This window comes from Fukomys damarensis, unplaced genomic scaffold, assembly GCF_012274545.1.
Source record: "Fukomys damarensis isolate Sample0158 unplaced genomic scaffold, DMR_v1.0_HiC HiC_scaffold_17, whole genome shotgun sequence".
Taxonomy (NCBI): Eukaryota; Metazoa; Chordata; class Mammalia; order Rodentia; family Bathyergidae; genus Fukomys; species Fukomys damarensis.
The window spans coordinates 3,153,397-3,164,099 of record NW_022900929.1 but is presented as its reverse complement, the minus strand read 5'-3'; the positions used below and the strand labels follow the sequence as shown (position 1 = coordinate 3,164,099).

At 55.2% G+C, this 10,703-nt stretch overlaps 1 protein-coding gene across 5 annotated transcripts in view; it reads right to left on the bottom strand.

The window, feature by feature from the left end:
* Window positions 1–8,995, bottom strand: part of Amz1 (archaelysin family metallopeptidase 1) — a 23,632-nt gene extending 14,637 nt beyond the window's left edge. For 2 of the 5 annotated variants that reach the window (XM_010642807.1, XM_010642812.1), the window contains exons 1-3: window positions 3,562–3,588; window positions 1,764–1,818; window positions 561–775 (exon numbers count right to left, since the gene is read on the bottom strand). Coding sequence is in view for 2 of the 5 variants with exons in the window: in XM_010642810.2 (XP_010641112.1) it covers window positions 1,764–1,818; window positions 3,562–3,677; window positions 8,930–8,951 (193 nt within the window). In the remaining 3 variants the exon portion in view is untranslated. Of the gene's footprint in view, window positions 1–560; window positions 776–1,763; window positions 1,819–3,561; window positions 3,678–8,929 lie in introns of those variants that run through there. The other 3 variants (XM_010642810.2, XM_010642811.2, XM_010642808.2) reach the window with 3 other exon arrangements.
* Window positions 8,996–10,703: the final 1,708 nt, after the last annotated feature.

Below are 10,703 nucleotides of genomic sequence, written 5' to 3'. Positions count from 1 at the left end.
TTTTTTTTTTTTTTTTTTTTTTTGAGACAGGGTCTCACTATGTAGTTGAGACTGAGCTGGAACTCACTATGTAGCCCAGGCTGGTCTCCAACTCACAGCGATCTTCCTGCCTCAGCCTCTGAGTACAGGGATTACAGGCATGCGCCGCCACGCCCAGCTCTTAGGGCCTCTTTTAAAGCAGAGAGGAGCTCAGGAACTTTCCATCTGTGTTGGTTTTATCTATCAATATTCTCCATGCCTGAGCCTAAAACCAAGAAATGCAGGACACTTCCGGGAAGATGGCGGAGTGGTGAGCAGCAGAGAAAGAGACTCTTGGAGATTTGCTGTCCCGACACCGGAATTAGCAGCACGAGGAGGAGAAGGAGGGAAGTGGGTCCTGAAGGATCTGGGGCAAGAACTGAAGTCTACAGGGAGAGTGAAGAGAGAGACTTAACGAAGAGGAGGGAAGTACCAAGCAGTGCTCCCTCCCAGAGCCCGGACTCATCGAGGGAAAGGCAGGCCAAACCTTTAGATGCATAGTGACTACCGGTGATCCCAGAGGCCTCCGCGGAGAAACCCACCCGTGGAAAGGAGCAGTGGACGCAGCGGACTGCAGCGGCTGGGGTTCAGACCTCACCCAGCAGAGGGTGATTGGCCGGTAGCCATCTTGGAGAGGGGCGGGCTGAGCCCAGAACTCAGAACAGCTGCGGGCAGACTCCATCTAGTGGCTCCTGGTGCCTCAGTGTGGGTGCTGAATTCAAGTCAGCAGAAGGTCAGCGAGCCGGGTTCAAGACAGCTGGAGACACATAAGCTGTTGTAGGCTCCAGGAATGTTTCTCCATCCTCATAACCAGAAACCGGCCTGAACTTCAGAGGAACTAAGGGGCAGGCTGGCTGGGATTACCCACTACCCCACCGGGACTCCCCTTTCTGGGATTAACCAATTTGGCTCTGGACTCTCTTTACCCACACTGCCTACCAGTGACATCAGAGACACACCTTGAATTAGACGTTTGGGTTTCTTTTCTTTTTTCCTCCTTTCTAGTTCTTATTTTGCTTTTTCCTGATTGTTTAAACATGCTTTGTAGTTTTTTGTTTGTTTGTTTTCCTTTTGTCTTTCCCACCTGCCTTCTTCAGTTTCCTAATGTCTGTCCTCCAGCCTTGCTTCCGACCTCTTCCTCTTCTATTTCTGTTTTGTTTTTGTCTTTGTTTTTGTTTTAACCTCCTACTCCTTTTAAATCTCTCCTAAGGGTAAAATTACCATATTAAGGGCTACAGTTTGTCATTTTCTAGGCTGTATTTGATGCTGTTGTTATTGCTGATTGTACTACTTTAGCCAAGCTGACATAACTGTGTTAATCAATTGTTCCTCCTGGTATACCTAGACTGAGATTGCCTATGGGTCTTTCAAAAACAAAAACAAAAAGAAAACCTATAGGCCAATGCCAAAGAACTGGCAACTGGGCCAAGTAGGCAGAAACTTCTCATCCCCAATAAACTGAAGAGGTAGAATCCTGCAACAGACTCAAAACCCAAAAGCCAGCTACACCTGGAAGACGCTTCTGAAAAGCAGTCACTTATTAAGCGTTCTGAATACTGGCAATAAAGCTACTTGCCATAAGCAATTTACAAGCATCGACCCAGGAGTCAGACTTCAAAAAGAAAGAAATGAGAAGACACTTAAACAAGATGTAACACACACACACACACACACACACACACTTTGAGCTCACCAAAGGCAAACCCTGGGGGGCAATGATATGGAACAATCCAAAAGTCACCCACCTGGATTCTCTGAAGTGGTAGCAGCAGAAGTGACAAAGCAGATGAACTTGAGGCTCTAGAGAAATGAAGAAAGCCCAAGACCATAAAGACCCCTCCACCAGCCCCTGGAAAATGCTATAGTAGCTCCTCGGGGAAAGGAAGCAACAGGTGACCAGATATTGCCTCCATGGGAATTGTAATCTCATGTAAGGTCTCAAGAATGAGGGCTGAAGTTTCCTGCCAAGTCTTCTTCCCTGGGATGGCTCTTTGCACACCCATAAGCAGCCTGAGCACCCAGGTGCCAGAAACACAACACTACAGCAGCTGTGGCCAACTCCCAAGTGGCCAGGTGGAGCTCTGGGGGACATGAGAGGCGGGTCTGAAAGCAGCCACCTCCCAGCCCAACCCAGTAGATGGCTGACAGGCTATAAGTCAGGCAGGAGAGTGCACAAGTCTCCCTGTCACTCCGTGTCCCTGGGGTCTCCTACATGGATGTCTGCTAGATAGTATTTCCTCCAGAGAACCTAAGTGGCCACTGCTGTGTTCCTAGGTTATTAGAGGAAATCCCCATCATAGACTCACACTCCCCTCAAGGGCCAGGAGCTGCAGTTAGTGGGGGGCAGCTCCTGGCCTTCTCTGCCACCCACCAGTCCATCATCTCAGCTGTGGTCACTGCTCCAAAAGAAGCCTCCAAAACTGGGCCCTTGGCTGTGGTCTGGGGCCTGTCACAGTCTGCCACCTGACCCCGAATTATCCTCACATCGGCAGCTGCTGTGTCCCAGCACCCGATGCTCTGCCCACGTCATTCAAGCCTCTGGATCTTACAGAGACGAAGGTGCCACTATGTTTCAGACAGGGAAACAGAGGCTCAGAGACATTAAATGACTTGGCCGCGGTCACACAAAGTTTGGAGGTAGCAGTGCCTGGTTTCCATACCATACCTCTGGAACTCTTGACTCCTAGCATGCTGCGGGAATTCTAGACTGAGACACTCTAATGACAAGCAGGGCTGCAATGTGTTCCCTTTCCAAAGCAGCAACTTTCCTGCCAGCCAGAGTCCCCTCCCACCTCTTTGCCTGGGGAGGGTGCATCCTTGTCCCTGGTTCTTCCTTCCCAGGAGGGTCTGCTACTCCGACAAGGGCAGTCTGATCTGCCCCGGTGACAAAGGTCAGCAGAGCAGCACCAAACACTTGTCCTCCCCCACCTGACCAGACAGAGGCCAGCCTCTGGGCAAGAATCACACTCATTCTTCTGGTTCTCAATGCGCTTTGCAAATGCCAGGCAGCTGCAGCCACACGCTATTCAGCTATTCATTCCTAGCTCTGGGTTTGCAATATTTGCAGATGCACTCATGGCCTGGCCTGGCTTCCCACTGGTCAGCAGGTTTCTGCTGGCCAGGAGCAGACCCCCAATGACTCAGACCACTCCAGCAAAGCCCCCCATCAGACCCCAGTTTTCCTTTTGCTCCCTCACCAGAGAATCCTGAATCCATCCCAGTTTCCTTCCTGGGCAGGGAAGGGTGCACATGTCTGGTTCAGACCCAGGATGATGCTGAAGTTTGGCTCAGCCTCTCCACTGCTCCGCTGATGGACATGCTGTCCTAGCTTCCCTAGGTGGGGCTCGGGGAAGCTCCCTCCCCAAACACAGGCTGCAGAGGATCCCTCTGCACCGGCCTCTTGGAGATCCCCGTACTCCCTCGAGGGTCCTGCTGCACCCTCCCTTTGGGATCCCAGCTCCCCCATGCCCAGCCAGCTGCAGCGTGCCCTCCGTGTCAGTCCCCACCCCTTCACAGGCCCCCTCTGTTCCCACACGCCCCTACCTCGCATCCCGCACTCTCCAAGGCCACCGGAGGGCAGCGCTGGACTGGGAAGACCTGAGAGGTCCCGGGTGACGTCAGCCGGAGGGGCAGGGACGAGGCGGGACCTAGAAAAGTGCCTGAGAGGAAGGGATGAAGAGGAGGACCATGTGTGAGGAGCCACGCCTCAGAGGACACCCCATCACTCCCAGAAATGCCCCTGCTGGGGGTCGGAGATCTTAAAGCCAGGCAGGTGAAGGGGTAGCCCAGCTACTCCCATTCGCCCCCAGCTGAGACAGGTGAGCCTGCTGAAGCACTTGCTCTGACTGCCCCTCTACCCCTTTGCTTCCCGCCTGGAGAGGGGTAGAGAGCTGAGGAGCTGGTGGGCCTCCCCAGGAGGAAAGTCCATGTGTCAGCACTGGGAGGGGGATAGAGCCACCCAGAACCACTGTCACCAAACCTAAGCCAATGCTACTGTGCCCTTGGGTGGGGGAGCAGTTAATTTGGGCAACAAGTAACACTGCTTCTGTGCCAGGTTAGAAACTGAGGGGTGGAGATGGGCGGTCTACCCTGCCCCCAAGGTGCCTAATGTAGGATTTGTGCTCAGAGGGGAGCTCTATATGCCCCTGTGGCTCTGGGAGGTGGGAGTCACCCCCTGATGGCCCCTACCAGCCACTGTTGGCTAACAGGAGGTCTCTACCCTCTTCCTGGCATCACCTGGGGTGAGTCAGACTGGGGGTGCTGGGCAGAGTAGGGGGCTCAGTGCTCAGGACACAGGAAGAGAGCCAGGCATCTCAGCTGGCCAGCAGCCTCTTCTTAGTGCCCACAGCTGGTGGCCCTGGGGCCAGGCATCCCCAAGGCCATCTGGGAGTGTGGCCCTGGATCCCTGCCAGACACCCCCAGCCAGGGCACAGCCTGTGCCCAGCCTTACAGCAAAGGCAGCATCTGGCTCCAGCGAGGCCCATAGGCCTTTCCCCAACTGCCCTTTAGGATGAAGCTTCCTCCAGGCCCGGGATCACCCACCCACCCTGCCCTGCTCTGCAGAACCGCCTCTGCCATGCCTGGTGGGTGCGTCACCACTGTCCTCCAGCTATTGGAAAGAGCTTTCCTGATGCCTTAAAAATGAGAACAGTAAATCTCCATTGTAGACAATCTGGGAACTTCAGAAAAATAGAAAAGCTAAAGACTCCATCATCCACCCTATCCTAACTTCAGCCACTTTCCTGACTTCTTGCCAGACAGCTAGCCAATGTTTTGCCCTCCACATTCAAAGGTATTTTTCCTGCACTGAGGATAAAACCCACAACCCTGTGCACTGAGGCTTGAACCCAGAGGTTCACACTGAACTACATCCCTGGCTCCTTTCTCTCCATCTCACTGTATTGTTAAATTGCCCAGTGAGGCTTGAATTGCAATCCTCCTGCCTCAGTTTCCCAGAGTGCTGGAATTACGGGTGTGTCACACTGCCCCCAATTCGTTAAATACATTTTTTAAGGGACTCCCGACATACTCCACTTTGCCGACAGCTGAGTCACTCAAAGGCCTCCCTGTCAGTGGCTGCCAACCACAGCACCTTTAACCTGACGGTCCACACCACCACATCCTGCTGTATGGATGAGTCGTCTGCTGCCTTGGGACATCTGGGTTTTCCCAGTTTCCCTCTGTGGCGTCCACAGGGATGAGGAATCTGTCTTCACAGATATCTGCACAAGTATCTGACATGCAGCTTACCCCCTTTGGATAAATTCCTACACATAGATTCTGACTCAAAATGCTCCAACATTTCTGACACATGTGTTTCCCCATGCATTCTGCTAGGGACAGGAAACTCAGAACTTGTGAAAAGATCCATGCTGTGTCCTGATGGTTACAGAGACAGTATAGGACACCTGTCCCTACCTTCACCCACCACTGCTCCAGCAGGGAAGGCTTGAGCACCTGGGAGTCCCCATGGGTCAGGACCCCAGCTGCCCCATTGAAGGCACCCCCACAGTGAGGGTACTCAGGTGGACCCCCAAGCTAATGCCCTCTCAGCCTACCCATCCTGTACACGGGACACACTGGTCTCCACCCCACTGGACTCTAGACCTCTCTAGTGGATGCCACAGTCCATTCCAGAAATAAGCCTCCATGTGGGGCCCCTGTTCCTTCAGCCAGATGGGCAAGGAGGCTCCACACCTCACCTGTGCCACCATCCTCTGACCCTGCACTCTTGGGCTACCAGACACCTCAGTGCTGCAGAAGAACAGCCCCCAAAGGTCTGCCCACCTGCACCCTCAGAACAGGATCCTACTTGGAAAAAAGAATCTCTGCAGATAGCACAAGGGCCTCAAGATGAAATCAATAAGAGCCACAATCCAGCATGTGTCCCAAGAAGAGACAGGAAGTAGGAACAACAGCACCTCAAGGGAAAAGAAGAGGAAGGGCCTTGCCCTGGAACCCCCTGCAGATATCTTGCTCTCAGATTTCTGGTCTTCAGAGTGTCAAACTTGTGCTGCTGGGGGGCAGCGTGTTTGTGGTGAGTCGTTCTGGCAGCCATGGGGAAGTCACCCAGTTTGGAAAAGATGAAAATGTGTGAACACAGACTGATGTAATGATTGGGAGCGATCCTACACATGTTCCCGGTACACAGGTCCCTGGAGTCGGGCATTAATTCATTTAGCAGACACCGTGAAGTGCTGGTCCCCAGGACAGGTTGATTGTCCTCTCTGTGCAGCTCAGCCCTGTCTTACCTCCAATGCAAGCCACTGGGCCAGCAGGCAAGAGGAAGGGAGCGAGCAGAGTGGGACTGAGATGGAGGATGAGCTTGTGCCACAGGCAGAGGGGCCTGGGGCTGATGGAGGCCCCAGGGGTGTCTGCCGCCATCCTGAGGCCCCAGGGGGAGCAGGGGTGGGGGTGGGAATTGGGTGAGTGATGTTCAGATGGGAGCGCATGAAGGACACAGGGCCAGAGCCTAGCAGGACTCTGTTCTACAGGACTAAGGGTCTGCTTCTAAAGGGTAAGGATGCAGAGTCAAGGCCTCAGTTTCCCCAGGGACCCCTGATACCTGAGCTAGAGCAGCTGCCCCTGCAATACAACAGAAAGCTAAGGCCCCTGCCATCTGCCTGGTACTTCCTGAGCTACAGATTTCCATGGACTCCAACTCTCTAGGGCCCCAGCCCATCCGGTCCTGGGGAGCTGAGGGCCCTTCTCAGGCATGGGGAGGGGGATGTGGTCCTCATGCTACATTAAGGGGGCATGAGGTTTCCTGACATCCCCACCTGTCCTGGGCTGAGCCCTGCACTGCTCCTGCCGTCTGAGCCACCTGGGGTTGGCGTTCATCCCAGTCCCGGGGCTCGGAATGCCCTTGTTCCCTCCAGAGAGCAGGAGGGGTGGAGGCTGGGGGCTCAGTTGGAATCCACCCTCCAACACACACAGTGAAGGTCTCCTTGGCTGTGTGGCTCACACCTCTCCTCAAGCTCCCAGGGCTGTACCGAGGCTGGGGGAGGGACCTGGGCAGGGCAGGCACTGTCTGCCTGAGACATGGTCTCTGCCTGTGTGCCTGTTTCACCTCTGCAGTTTGTCTGTCTCCTAGGTACATTTTGTTCTCCCCTAACCCACCTCCTCCCCCTTAGCTTCCGTCTCTGCTTCTGTGTATCTCTCTGTTTCTGTCTATCTCTCTGTCCCCATCCCTCTGTCTGTTTCTCTGTCTCACTAATATTTCTGTCTGTCTCTGTGGGTGGGTAGGTCTCTGTCTCTCCATCTGTCTCTCCTGGTGTTTCGCTCATTTGTCACTGTCACCCTCCCTCCAGAAGCCCACTTGGTTTCCTGCAGTCAGAGACAGGTGAATGCCCACCTGTCACTTCTTCCTCTGGGAGAGATCTCCTGGGATTAACGTGCCCTTGGGGTCAGTGACCTAGGCCAACCCCATGGCCTGCAACACCTGTCAGGGTTCACCTTGGCTCTGGGCTGTTGGGAGACAATCCCACAGACCCTGCATTGGGACCTGACACAATGAATGTGGTCCTAGGTGCCCAGAGCAGGGTGCATTGGCTGCCCAGCTAGGACAGGGAGTGGTGGGCAGACCTGGGTCCTACCCAGCTGAGCTGGCTAGTGAGTCCAGGCAGCCTCCCCTCCCAGACCCACTCCTCAGCTCCCCAAGAGGCAATGAGGCTGATGGACTTGCACAAGGAGGGGCACCAAGGCAGGAACACTGGCAGCCCCAGGCACTCTCCAAACTCTGCCTGCAGCAGCCCTGCCCAGCACACACCCAGCACTCATCCTTGTCATCCCCATGACCTCAAAGGCTCTGTGTGTGGTGATCTGCCCAGGATGCCCACCAAAGGCCACACCCAGGACCTGGAAGTCCCCTCCCCTGTGGTCAGCAGGCAGGGGAGCCCAGGGAGGCAGAGCACAGCACAGCAAGCCTATGGTACCGACTCCCAGGGCAGGAGCTGCCTGTGAGGAGCTAAGGCGCAACCACGTCCAGCCTTGCCCTGCAGCCACAGCTCTGTGGGAACACAACGTCACAGAAGTCACAGAACTTGTGGCCCAGCATCTTTGTCCAAGTCCTCAGGACTGGGGTGAGAGAGGATACCAGGGGTCTTGGGGGAGAGCCAGTCAGATGAATGGCTGGGACATCCCAAGCCAGCACCTTGGGGAGGCCACACCAGTGTGGGGTGAGGGGATATGAGGAGGCCCTCCCTCAACCAGGCCAGAAGCCTGGGGGCCAGGGGCTCCCAAACTTTCTTCTGTTCCTATCCTGGCCCGCCTTCCTCCATACCCACACACCCTGTCACCAGGGAGTGTCCAGCCACCCTCCAGCTCTTTGGAGTGCCTGTCCCTTTCCAGCCCCTCTGCTTCCTCCCAGGACCCAGCAGACAGTGACCTGCCAAAGACTCCCCACCTGCAGAGAAAGCCCAGCCACTCGCCCATGCTCCGTCCCAGTGCCCCCCAACCCAGCTGGGCTCCTTCAGTGGACGGAGGCCCCTGACCTTGTTCCCATGCACTCTGGTTGTGCCCTGGCACCTTGGGGCTCTGGACTCCTGCCCACTGCCAGGACCACTCCCACCTGCAGGCCCCTTTTGCCTCCTCCCAGCAGCCCTCCCGCCTTCGGGCTCCATGCCATTACCTGGTCAGTGGCTGCATGTGGTGGGGGGCTGGACAGTGGCCACCTCAGTCCCTTCTCATCAGCACCCAGTGGGATGTCCAAGACCACAGTGAGTGCCCAGCCTTGATGGCTGTGCCACCCTTGGACAGCATCACTCACACATTCCCTCCTCTGCACACACCCAGCTCACACACATGGACGCAGCTCCCTCCGTTTACACGCACATGCACACATGCACATACACATACTTGCACATGCACGTACACACGTGGAAATGCACACCCCTGCCACCCCGGTGTCCACCTGCACTGCCCCAAGTCCTCATTTGCCACGCACATGTCACAGCCGGGCGTGCCCACTCACACCCTCCCGCAGCGTCACTCCAACGGGTGCCTGGAGCTCACAAGCTGCTGTTGGCCGCCTCTGCCTGCCAGCGTTTGCCAAGCAGTTTCCATGGCAACATGTCTTGGCTCTGACAGGAACCGATGAGTGTGGGGAAGAGGGTCCCCTCAGAAGGGGCAAGATGGGAGGTCTCTCCATCCTCAGCTCCTGGCACACACAGCTGGGGGGACACCCCAAATGAAGACACCCTCCACCCCAAACTAGGCTTACACCCCAAGAAGGAGGCTCTGGGACTGTTCCTCTGGGCTGCCTGGGAGAGAAGCTGACTTGGGTCATTCAGTCATTCAACAACCCTCCTGGGATAGCCACTCTGGGCTGATGGCTGAGGCTACAAAGCTGTTTAGGACACATGCTCACAAGGGGCTCCAGTCCTAAGGCTGAACCAATGACTTCACCCCCCCACACCGGAGGCCCTATCCTGGGAAGGACATCAATGACCCCTTGAGCACCAACCCCCACCCTGCCTCCTCAGAGCTGGATCCACGGGGTGTGGATGCTGACTCCCCTCTATGGCAGGCCTATTGGTGAGTGATCCCAATTCTCTACCCCTTGAGTCACTGGCTCTTCTCAAAGATACGGTATTTGGCCAGTGAAGGTTGTAGAAGCAAAGTTCTGCCAGTCCTGAGCTTGGGCTTCTAGAGACGTGCACACACCTCTGCCTGCCTTCTTGGACTCGCTACAGCATGGGAGTGAGCCCAGTCTATCTGCTAGAGGGGGAGGGCAGTGGGACTGTCCTTGATGAGGCCACCAGAGATCTGCTACCCTCCACCAATCCACCAGCCAGGGTTAGCCCCACCCAGCCCAGGGCTGTGGATGCCTAGAAGGCCCATCAACCCTTTGGAAATAATAGTAAGTGCTGTTGTTCTAGGTGTCCTGTTTGGGGCTAGTTGTTGTATAGCACTGATTAACCGGTACATCCTCTTCCTAGGGCCCAGGCCAGCAGCCACTCAACTCACAGTCAGCACTTGCTGAATGCCTTAACTCCCCAGGGATGCTGAGCCAGGACAGACTGAGGGCTGATGTCTGGTCCTGCTGGCTGTCGGTACCACTGCCCGGACCAGAGGGGCTGAGAGCTGAGTATATTGAAGGGGGCTTCCTATTTCAAGCCAATAGCATTAGCTGCTACAGCAGAAGCCCAAGTCTCTACTCTTTCCTTTGCCTGAATTTCTCTACCTGTGAAATGGACCCATGTGCCTGTCCTGCCTTCTGGGGTCATTTAGTAAAGGTAATGCCCATGTTAGTATACACAGGTCTAATATGTGTGGGCCTGCACTGGGATATCAGCACAGAAATGCCACATACAGCCCCCTGTTCTCTTCAGAACACTGACACTGATGAGGGTCACTGTCCCAGCCTATAGACAGAGCAGGTGTGAGGGCCTGGGACCTCTGGTGGCCATAAGCACCTGGCTGGGTCTAAGCCTCTGTCAGTGTTTCCCCCTGGGGACCGGTTTGAAGTGTGTTACTTCAAAGAGGACTTGTCAGGCAGCAAGTGTTATGTGTCAATCAGCTTTCCTGTCCCAGAGACATAGTACTTAACACAACTTAAAGGAGGAGAATTTTAATTTGGCCCATGGTTTCAAGATTCAGTCCCTGGTTGGCTGGCTCCAAGACAGAACCATCATGGTGGAAGGGAGTGGGCATGGAAGGCTGCTCAGTGTATGGTGCTGGGAACA